Genomic DNA, 11369 nt, shown 5'->3' with positions numbered 1-11369 from the left:
TTGGTGGATCAGAAATTAACAATTCCTAAAAATTCAAAAGCAGACATGACCAGATTGAATGAAGAATGTGCAGAAAATAAGTGCTGTAAATGTGGTAACAACATTATATCCCTATGTATAGTGTATCTGAGAAATTAAAAGATGTAATAATATTAACACTATTCTCATTAAAAATATGGAAAATAGGAGTCAAGAACAAGACAAGTTAGCTGCATGTTCCTGCTATTGAAAAAGAGGAAATAAAAGATATAAGCATAGTAATGAATGGAAATAAAACTGTTAATATTTCTAGATGATCTGAGAGTCTACTTAGAAAACCCAAGAGAATCAACTAACAAACCAATATAACCAAGAAGACAAGGCAGTTTAGTACATGACTAGAAACAATATCACACAAAAAAACTATATCTTTTTTCAGCATCAGCAATAATCAGAATTAATCCATTTTGTATATTTTATTTATTTTTTCAATAAAAAATGCGAATACGGTTGAAATTCCTTGTGAGGCTTTTCCCATTTCATTCAGTTCTCACAAACTCAGAGGTAACCACTGTCTTACATTTGCAGTTTTTCATCTCTATGAATGCTTTTTATATTTTGCTCTGTGTGTATATGTGCATGATGTGTGTGTGTCAAGGGGGAGGGGTGGAGGGTCCTTAAAAATGCATATTATTGAAATTAATCCAAAATATAAAGTATTATTTTGCATATTGAGAATTGTATATAAGTAGTATTAAATTATATATATCATTGTGCAAATTACTTTCACCCATTAATACATTTAGACTCATTCACGTTGATATTTACATATGTTTAGGGCATTCTTTCTGATCATGTGAAATTAATATGGATGTATACTTTTTGAGCTATTTTTCTCTCATTTCCAGAAATATATGTGAACAGTGAAAAATGCACCTCAAAAGATATATGCAATGGATTGAATATCTGTGTCCCCCCAAAATTCATATATAAAAATCCTATATATGTATATATGTATATATGTATATACATATATACATATATATATAAAATGTTGTAAAAAAAAACTGTTAGAAAACTGACAATATGGATGGAGTACCTTTGAGTAAGTGAATGAGTTTGAGTGAGATAAAAGGAGGTTTTTGCTTTTACTATCTATTGTTAGAATTTTTAAAAAGAGAATATGTTCTTATGTTGTATTTTTTTAGAAGATAAATTGATGGAAGATACATAAGTAGACAAATGCTAGATCCCCCAAAAAGTGGTCACTTAGAATAGACAAAGAACCAGCCCCCAGGATATACAATCCAGTAAGAGCAGACTATATTATAAGCTTTTTAGATGATCATAATTGGCATTCTTATGGCCCGTAACTGAAGTTTCCATTTAATTTTTACTTTTCTTCTTGTTTGTTGAATTAAAATACAAGAAAGCAAGACAAGTAGTTGTAAATTAACATACTTACTAATATATTTCAAAGTTTTCAGTCGGAGAAGACAACCACGAAAATTCAAGCGCAGCACATTTAGACGCCACTTTTGCAAAGTAGACACCACACATTTATCTGTGATCAAGTCTTTTACCACAGAAAAATCAATCTAAAAAGGGAAAACAAAAGACATTAAAAATGAAAAGATCTTTTGCGTGTAATTTTTTTTTAATATTTATAAACCATCAAGGACTAAAATTTCTTTATATCATCACTCATTTTGAAGGGTTGTTTTTTGTTGTTTTTTTTTTTGTCATTTTTCATGGTCATTCCCAGCTTTAATAATGAACAGATTTTTTTGTGGTCATTCCTGGGTTTAATTACAAACAGATTCAAAATGTCCGGTCCAGGTTAACAGCTGTGATTGTGGGAGCCTCATATCTATACCACCCCAACCTGGGTCAATTGTCTTGGAGTGGCCTGCATGCCCCCCTATCATCCCAGGTGAGCTCCAAGGCTGACCCCCACTTCAATGTCAATGCATCCTAGGTTGATTATTCATATATTTCTGCTTCTTGTTTTATGAGCACAGAATATGATGACTATGGGAAAGACAATTTAGAGGGTGTGGTTTATAATGGTCCTTTTATAACTTATAATTTAAAAGAGGTAATTTCAAAAAAAAGGAAGGATAGCCTGAGTGTACTGGTTGATTGTACGTAAAACTGAAGAGCACAGAGGTTTATGTGAGATCTGAGTGACCGGGGCTTGTTGATAAATAACAACATTGATATAGCACTAATAATAATAAGTTTCAGCAGAAAGGGTAAGTTTATAAACATCCAATTTCTTTGTCTTCTAAACAAAGCAATTCCTTCTGCATGTTTGTCATAGTTGTGCCACATTCGAGTTCACAAATAAAGGCAAAAATAAAGATGAAGGGCAACATAGAATTGTGGAAAGAGAAATTTGCTGAACATAATGAAATTTAATTTCCTATCCTGGCTTTGTTCATCAAGGCCATGTGATTATCTATACCCCATCTTTACCCAGTGAGCTCTCTGGGCAGAAGTGCTGGTGTTTTTCTGGTCAAGATGGTAGAGTAGGTAAACACCGTGCTGGTCTCCTCTCATGACCACATCAAAATTGCAACTAAACTACATAAAAACCATCATTGAGAATTGCCTGAAGTCTAACTGAAAAGATACCTAAAGTCTAAGAAATACAGAAAAAGCCAACTCAAGACTGATATGAGGGGTGGCAATGCTGAACAGACAGGTCAAACAGCCATGTGTGGCAGTTAAATATCAGGAGGGATATTTCAGTTGCAGAGGTTTCCCCAGGAAGAGCAAAGGGTCCCAGCCCCACACCAGGCTTCCCAGCTCAGAGTTCCAGTGCTAAGAAGAGAAATCCCGGCAACTTCTGGAAAATCAGCAGATATTGTAGCTGAGTGAGATGGGCAGCTGGAGTGCTAGGCGTTCCTCTTAAAGGGCTCACTTACAGAATTATTCACTGACAAACTCACTTGCTCTGAGCTCTGGTGCTGGAATAGCAGCTTGAAAGACACCAGGGACATATGGGGGAAAAACTAAATTGTCTGGCTTCAAGGCGAGGGCTGGAAGTGCAGCTTCTCCCAGACATGAGTGCTGGCAGAATCCATTGTTTCTTTGTTGAGCCCTCCCCGTTCCCAGCTTGAGGATAATTTAAGGGACCTCTGGGACAACATCAAGTGTACCAACATTTGCATCATAGGAGTAACAGAAGGAGAAGAGAGAGCAAGAAATCGAAATGTATTTGAAGAAATAATGATGGAAAATTTCCCTAACCTGGTGAAGGAAATAGGCAAACAACCCCAGGAAACACAGAGTCCCAAACAAGATGAATCCAAAGAGGCCCACACTAAGATACATTATCATTAAAATACCAAAGGTTAAGTGCAAAGAGAAAAATCTTAAAAGCAGCAAAAGAAAAGGAATTAGTTACCTACAAGGGAGCTCCCATAAGACTGTCAATCAATTTCTCAACAGAAATTTTGCAGACCAGAAGGGCTAGGCATAAAATATTCAAAGTGATAAAAAGCAAGGACCTACAACCAAGATTACTTTACCCAGCAAAGCTAGCATTTAAAATCGAAGGACAGATAAAGAGGTTCCCAGACAAAGAAAAGCTAAGGTAGTTCATCAACACCAAACCAGTATTATAAGAAATGTTAGAAGGACTTCTTTACGAAGAAGAAAATAAAAGATCAAAAATATGAGTAATAAAATGGCAACAACTACATATCTATCTACAATTTCTTTAAATGTAAATAGATTAAATGTTCCAATCAAAAGAAGGAGGGTGGCTGAATGAGTAAAAAAACAAGACCTTTACATATGCTGCCTACAAGAGACTCACTTCAGATTAAAAGACACACACAGACTGAAAGTAAAAAGATGGAAAAGATATTTCATGAAAATGGAAAAAAAAACCTGGGGTAGCAATACTTATTTATACAAGACAAAATAGACTTTAAAACAAAAGCTATAACAAAAGACAAAGAAGGACCCAATAATCCTACCTCTAGATATTTATCTAAAGAAACTCAAAACACTCATTTGAAGGGATGTATATATCCATGTGTTCTTTGCAGTAGCCAAGATATAGAGGCAACCTGGATATCCATCAATGGATGAATGGATAAAGAAGTGATTCGTATATACAATGGAATAATACTAAGCCATAAAAAAGAATGAAATCTTGCCATCTGTAACAACATGGAATGACCTAGTGAATATTGTGAGGAGTAGAATAAGTCTGATCGAGAAAGACAAATACCATATGATTTCACTTACATGTGGAATCTAAATAACAAAATAAATAAACAAAATGTAAAGAAACTCATAGATACAGAGAAGATTTTGAGGGTTGCCAGATGGGAAAAGGGTTGGGAGTGGGTGAAAAAGGGGAAGGGATTAAGAAGTACAAATTGGTAGTTACATAATAGTCATGGGGATGTAAAGTATAGCATAAGGAATATAGTCATTAACATCGTAATAACTGTATATGGTGTCAGTTGGGTACTAGAGTTATCAGGGTGATCACTTCATAAGTTACATAAATGTCTAATCACTAAATGTCTAATCACTAGTTGTACATCTTAAACTAATATAATATTGTATGCTAACTGTAATTGAAAAACTAAAAAAAATATTTTTAAAAAATGTGTTTTTCTGCCAGGCTTCTGCAGGATTTGTTCTGATCCTAATATTGAACATATTCTTCCTTTTCCAGACCATTTGGATTCACTTTTTTCTTCTTTGCAATTTTTCTAAAGGAAAAAAGTAACATCATAATCTGTCACATAAGAAAGAGATTTCTTACTTTAAACCAGTGATTCTCAGTGTGTGGTCCTGGGACCAGCAGCATCAGCATCACCCAAGAACGTGTTGGAAATGCAAATTCTCAATCCCTACCCCAGACCTACTGAGTCAGAAACTCTGGGGGTGGCAACTAGCAATCTGTTTTAACAATCCCTTCAGATGATTCTGTTACATGGTAAAGTTTGAGAATAACTGCCTCAAACTAAAAATAAATTTAAGCTGAGAATACTTAATTTGTTAGCTAAGATGGGTTAGCTAAGACAAAAGCATATTTTCTTCTTGCCATTGTTACACAAGGTGAGAAGAAAACAGTACAGCAAAGCAATAGGACAGTGCTCTGGTGGGATATAAAGATGTTGAGTTGACTTATGGAGCTAGAGCCCCTTGTCAGCTCCTCTTGGTTTCTTTGTGTAAGATTTAGAGTTTCTGCAGAATGGCCTTGGCCATCTATTCATAGGTGAGTCTGAGCATGTGATATTAATCCTCCAATCATCAGTATTTAAGGATCAGTGGGAAAGTCAGCTATTACCTGGATTTTAGGCAACAGGAAAAATGTTGTCACTGCAACATTGGTTGATGACATAAATGATTATAGTTGTTGAGATTAAAGTATCATCCATAAAACAAAAAAGAGAGGTCATCAGGGATAATACATGCCTATTTTTTGTTGTTGGTTGAGACCTCTTCCCCATTGTGTCTTTGGAATGAGAAACACAGGCATGTTCTAGGTTATAAAAATGGTATGAAGAAAGTATGATGACAAGAATAGTACAGAGATGCCAGCCTTGAAGTCCATACTAGAAAATGCCTGAGCATATGTGTGTCTATGTGCATGCAAACACACTAGGAATATCAAACGAGCTTTGTTTATATGTTGTATACTTTAGCCCTATTTCATGTTTAGTTTTTTTTTTCCTTCACTCCATATTTTTAGCTACTTTGTTATGATTTTGAACTGATAATAGTAGCTAATATTTATTGCATACTACTTACAGACAGGCTCTACACTCAGGAATTTACTTGCATTTTTTCAATTGATCTCTGTAGCATCCAGAGTTAGGCACTGGTAAGCCTAACAGATACAATGGAGTTTTGTTTCAATCCAAAAATAATATTCAATTTTTTTCTACCATTTAAATTAGAAAATACTAACACTGTATCTGTTAAAATAATACCATTTTATCTCGTCCTTCAGGCTTATGCCTGCACAAAAGAGAAACAAGTGGACCTAGTCTTGGTGGCCACATAGTGGGGAGCAGGGAAGAAGGTAGCAGTGACTATATTTGGCTTTATAGCAGTCCATTCTCCTTTAAGAACTAAAATACAGTCATGCACTGCATAACGATGTTTTGGTCAATGATGAACTGCATATAGGAGTATGGTCCCATAAGATTATATGGAGTTGAAAATTTCCCATTGGCTAGGGATGTCATAGCCATTGTAACATCTGAGCATAACGTTATTACTCACACGCTTGTGGGGTACTGGTGTAAACAAACCTACTGCGCTGCCAGTCATATAAAAGCATAGCAAATACAACTGTATATGGTACATAATACTTGATAATAAACAACTATGTTACTGGTTTATGCATTTAGTACACTAGACTTTTTATCGTTATTTTAGTGTGTACTTTTTCTACTTATATAAAAAAAAGTTTGTTGTAAAACAATATCCAGTGTTATGCTAGCAGCAGCCTCATACACCTCACGTTTACCACATCTCTTGTTTGTATTATTTTTTCTTGTGTTTGATTTAATCTCGTGTTGTTTTATACAGTAACATGTTGTACAGGTTTGTAGTTTAGGAGCAATAGGCTATACCATATGGCCTAGGTCTGTAGTATGCTATACCATCTAGGTTTGTGTAAGTACACTCTATGAGATTTACACAAAACAACAAAATTGCCTAACCATGCATATCTCAGAAAATATCCCCATTGTTAAGTGGCACATGATAGTAAAGACGTAGCTTCAGGTAGTGTCTACTTACACCATTCCACAATGAGCTTGTTTGTGTCATCAACATCCAGGAGTGACTAACTTGACTGCATATTATCACATCTCTTAAACTGAGGTAGAGGAAAACCTAAACACAAAGAATAGAAATATACATTTTGAAAAAGATAAATTTTGATGTAACTCTTCCACTTACTTTTTTTTTTTTTTTTGCTATTAATAATGATAATGTAATTGCTACATTGTAGAAGCATGGGTTTAAGTGCTGGAATTTTACCTGAAGATAGGGATTTGTCTAAAGTATTATATGTATATAACTTATATGTTGATGCCTTTTATATAATATAATCTTTTAAATTGATAATTACAGAAGGATGGTGAGAAAGATAGGCAGATTTATTGTGTTTTTTTTTAATGTAAGTGGAATTCCTGTAAAAAACTAGTGATTTCTTGAAATAGTACCTCGTACATAAAAGGCATTAAATAATTGCTTGCTGAACTAAACTGGGAAAGATCAATAAACCTACCGTGGCTTCTATTTCAGGAAAAAAATTGTAGACTAGAAAATCTGGAAATCTTCTTGCTACAAAACATCAGTAAGTGCTAAAACAAACATTATAAAAATATTTCTTTAAAATGCGTTTATTCCAGCTTTATTGAGGTATAATTGATATATAAGATATTTAAAGTATGTATTGTGGTGATTTGATACACATATACATTGTGAAAGGATTCCCCACCCACCTAATTAACTCATCCATTACCTCACATATTTATTTCAGTGTGTGTGTATAAGAGACAGAGAACATTTAAGTTATACTCTCTTAGCAAATTTCAATTATACAATACAGTGTTATCAACTATAGTCACCATGTTTTACATTATATCCTCAGATCTATTCATCTTATAGCTGAAAGTTTTAACCCTTTTACCAACCTCTCCTTATTTCTCCCACTCCCAAGGCCTTGGCAATCACTTTTCTACTCGATAAAACAAACATATTTTTAAAAAGCACAACTGAAATTTCAAGAAAATAGGGAAAATATCCAAGGCACCAATCTTTGTAAACCCAGATTCATAATAAGTTGTTCACGCTATGATTGCTCAAGATGGGGAAATTTGGGGGATGGTTACTGCTTTTCATAATAAATAGGTTCAGCTTTTCCTGGTCATTCAGGGACAGAGAAAGTTACTAGGCATGTCCGAAGCTAGAAGTCGTAACTGAGTTAGAGAAAGAAATCCAGGATTATGAGAGAGATTTAAAAAAAAAAAAAATAAAAAAAAAAAAAATAAAAAAAAAAAAAATAAAAAAAAAAAAAATAAAAAAAAAAAAAATAAAAAAAAAAAAAATAAAAAAAAAAAAAATAAAAAAAAAAAAAACCTACCTATTAGTAAGAGAAAAATTAAGACACCTAGTCTAACAAAGAGGGCAAAAGATGAGAGAAGAACCTTGCAACCCTAACAGGAAAAGGACAAAGAAAAAAAATTCACAAGTGTAAGAAAATCTGCTCCACCTCTAAGTTGATGAAATGAATCCTGGTAGTTACGATCCCAGTTAAGAAATACAGAGGCAGCTGCAAGAAAAGTCTACCTAGAGTCTGAGACTTTTCAAGCCTCCCGTCCACTTTGTGTGCCACCTGACTCATGTGTGCCACCTGATTCATGTGGAGAAGAAGGACACTCTTGGAAGGAACCAAGGATGGTTCGTGGGATGGGGAGACTATGAAATGTTGATAATAAACTGAAGCACCAGGAGGCTGAAGTGCAGAAATTTTCATTCTGACCTCAAATGCTAGAACTGAGATCCCTGGAAGGAAATCAACAGCAGATAGATTTTAGCTTTGTATAAGGAAAAACCTCTAAGCCAGTCTCTTCCAGCACAAAGATTCTATGATGTTAAGATTTTGTAATTAATTCTCTGCTCTCTAAAACAAGCAAGTTCCAAAAGAAAAGAATTTATAATGTTCATGGTGAGAACTAAATATATTCTCTAATCCAGCAGTCCCCAGTCTTTTTGGCACCAGGGACCGGTGCTCCTATGAGAATCTAATGCCTGATGATCTGAAGTGGAGCTGAGGCAATGATGCTAGTGCTGGGGAGCAGCTGTAAATGCAGATAAAGCTTTGCTCACTCGCCATTTACCTCCCGCTGTGTGGCTTGGTTCCTAACAGGCCAAGGACATGTACCAATCTGCAGCCCGGGGATTGGGGACCCCTGCTCTAACACCTGTGGCGTTAGATTGGTACTGGGGTATCAGAACATCTATTCCACAAGGAAGAGCTAAAATAGAGTGGGCTAACTGGGAAGTGCTCTTGTTCACTGACGATGCTAGAGCATCGGTTGTGTTACTGAGGGGATACTGACTTGGAGTGGAGGAACCTTTTGGAAGAGATGAATTTTGAGTTCCTTCTAGAAGAAAGATTCTATAATTCTAAGATTTTGTAATTACAGGCTTTCAAGGTGAGCCAGCTCTCAAAGAAAAGAACTATTCTCCTATTTTCCAGTAATAACAGCACCCCTCACTTGTTAGGCATACTTGCTATAGGCACAATGGAAACAAAACAAAAATAAATCCAGGCACTATTGGCTCTAGAGAAAAAAAATGATAGTATAAATTTTCTAAATTAGACACAATTTATGCATCACAGAATTACGTGACAGCTGCACGGTCACATAATAGTAGCAATACCTTCTTAGCAACTGTGTAGCACTTAGTTTACAAAATGCAGTGTTAAAGTTGCTTAGTCAAGCTGAAGAAGGTGTTTCTATCAAGTCAAGGTCTATTTCTCGAGGCTTGTAAAACAAGAAAATTTAAACTGATAAAAAACATTCCTTAATGAAAAGCTGATTTTCATTAAGTCAGGTACCATCCACTGGAACTTCTATCCAATGACTAAGTAGGTGAGTCTGTTAATGAGTTCTATAACCAAGAGACCATACCTTACGGTTGGAGAAATGGAAAAGATCCTTTCTCTTGATGGAAAATAAAATATAATAAAAATTAAAAGTTCATTTTTGGTTCATTATGCACACATTATACACACATTAATGTGCCAAAGCCTATTATCATAACCTCCAGGTAGGCCTGGTCCTCTGCCCAGGAACAAAAGAATGATAGAGCTGTGGGAGAACCTGGTTCCCTTCCTTTTTCTAAAGTCATTAGGTGGTGCTAACAAAGTAGGCATCGGCATGGAATGTGAGTAATAGATTCTCCCATTGGAGGATGTCAGAGCCCAAGCAAATTAAAGAGAACATCCATTAGGACTGCTGCCTAGTACAGATGTCCAAAGAAGGTGGGCATTCAAGTGAGATGGGTTTGGGAGAAGGGCATGGTGTGGAATGTGGGAGCCCCAACAGCATGAAGAAGCTGGTCTGTCATGGGGATCAGAGCACAAGTGCACAGGAAAGTGGTCTAATCAGGAAGTAGGGACTCCAGGGGGAGATAAGGCAGGTAATCACACTGTGGGCTAGAGGTGAAGCTTAGTGGGGTAAGGAGTATGTCTACAGATGGGATGAAGGACTGGACTGTGGAATGTCAGAACCAGAATTACATAAGGTCAGCATTTGTATGGGAAAAGTGGCCATGGCATTGGGAAATTAGTACGCAGGGAGAGGGGATTGACAGATCAAAAATAAATTAAAATATTAGGAAATTGGGAGCCAGGTTCTTCGTTCTAGGAGAAGGTAGCAACAAGTATGGGAAGGAAAAAACTGAATTCAATCTTGTAGTGTTAGATTGGAATTGGGGTGGGAAATCATGGTTTTCAATAAATATAAATAGATGGATAAGTGAGGCTAGCAGTGGGAAGCTCAGAGAGTGGATTTCTGAACCAAATCAAGGTTCTCCTAGCAAAGAAGAGGGGAAGGATTGACTATTAAGTAGCAAACATCTTGCCAATCCACCATTCAAGAGATCATCGAAGTAGGGAGCAAACATGCTGGCTTGAGTACAGAGCTGATGTTGATATTTGCTTAATATCTTGCTTTCGCCAACTCTGATTTCTCTACTTACCTACAGTATTTCTAGATTACTAACTCTATATCAGGGGTCAGCACACTTTTTCTGAAAAGGGCCAGATAGTAAATATTTATACTTCGCGGACCAAGTGGCAATATCCTCAATTCTTTGAGCAAACTGTTCACCAAAAGGTGAATGATCATTTTCAACATTTTTTTACATTTTACATTTGAAAATGTAAGAATTATTTTTATTTTTTAAAATGTATTTATTTAAATTAGTTTCAAGTATACAGTACATTGGTTAGACATCTATATAGTTCATAAAACAATCCCCCCAATTGCTCCCTCCCTTTCCTGGCCCTCTACCTAGCCAACATATTAATGCTAACTGCATTCCCTATGCTGTGCTCCCCATCTCTGTGATCATCTATCAACTACTAATTTGTACTTCTTTAATCTGAGGTCCATACAAAAACAGCTATGGGGCCACATTTGTCCCACAGTCCATATTTGTCAAGGCTGCTGTAGACTGTCCTAACCCCTAGCATTCCTATGATGAGCCCAGTGTAGCAGCTTTTCTGGAACTTAACGTACTAGACCTATGGCATCTGCAAGATCCCTTGGGACAAGCCAAATTCTTAACTCTATTCTTGTCATCCCTGTTCTGAGGGCTACCCATGC

At 35.9% G+C, this 11369-nt stretch overlaps 1 protein-coding gene across 1 annotated transcript in view; it reads right to left on the bottom strand.

The window, feature by feature from the left end:
• FBXL13 (F-box and leucine rich repeat protein 13) overlaps positions 1–11369 on the bottom strand; it is a 257446-nt gene that overhangs the window by 169977 nt on the left and 76100 nt on the right. Inside the window, 2 exon segments of the mRNA XM_025041933.1 lie at positions 1445–1577; positions 6763–6858. Coding sequence (XP_024897701.1) covers positions 1445–1577; positions 6763–6858 — 229 coding nt within the window.

Source organism: Pteropus alecto, unplaced genomic scaffold, assembly GCF_000325575.1.
Source record: "Pteropus alecto unplaced genomic scaffold, ASM32557v1 scaffold109, whole genome shotgun sequence".
Lineage (NCBI taxonomy): Eukaryota > Metazoa > Chordata > Mammalia > Chiroptera > Pteropodidae > Pteropus > Pteropus alecto.
The sequence above is the reverse complement of the archived record's forward strand: the minus strand, read 5'-3'. Positions and strand labels throughout refer to the sequence as shown.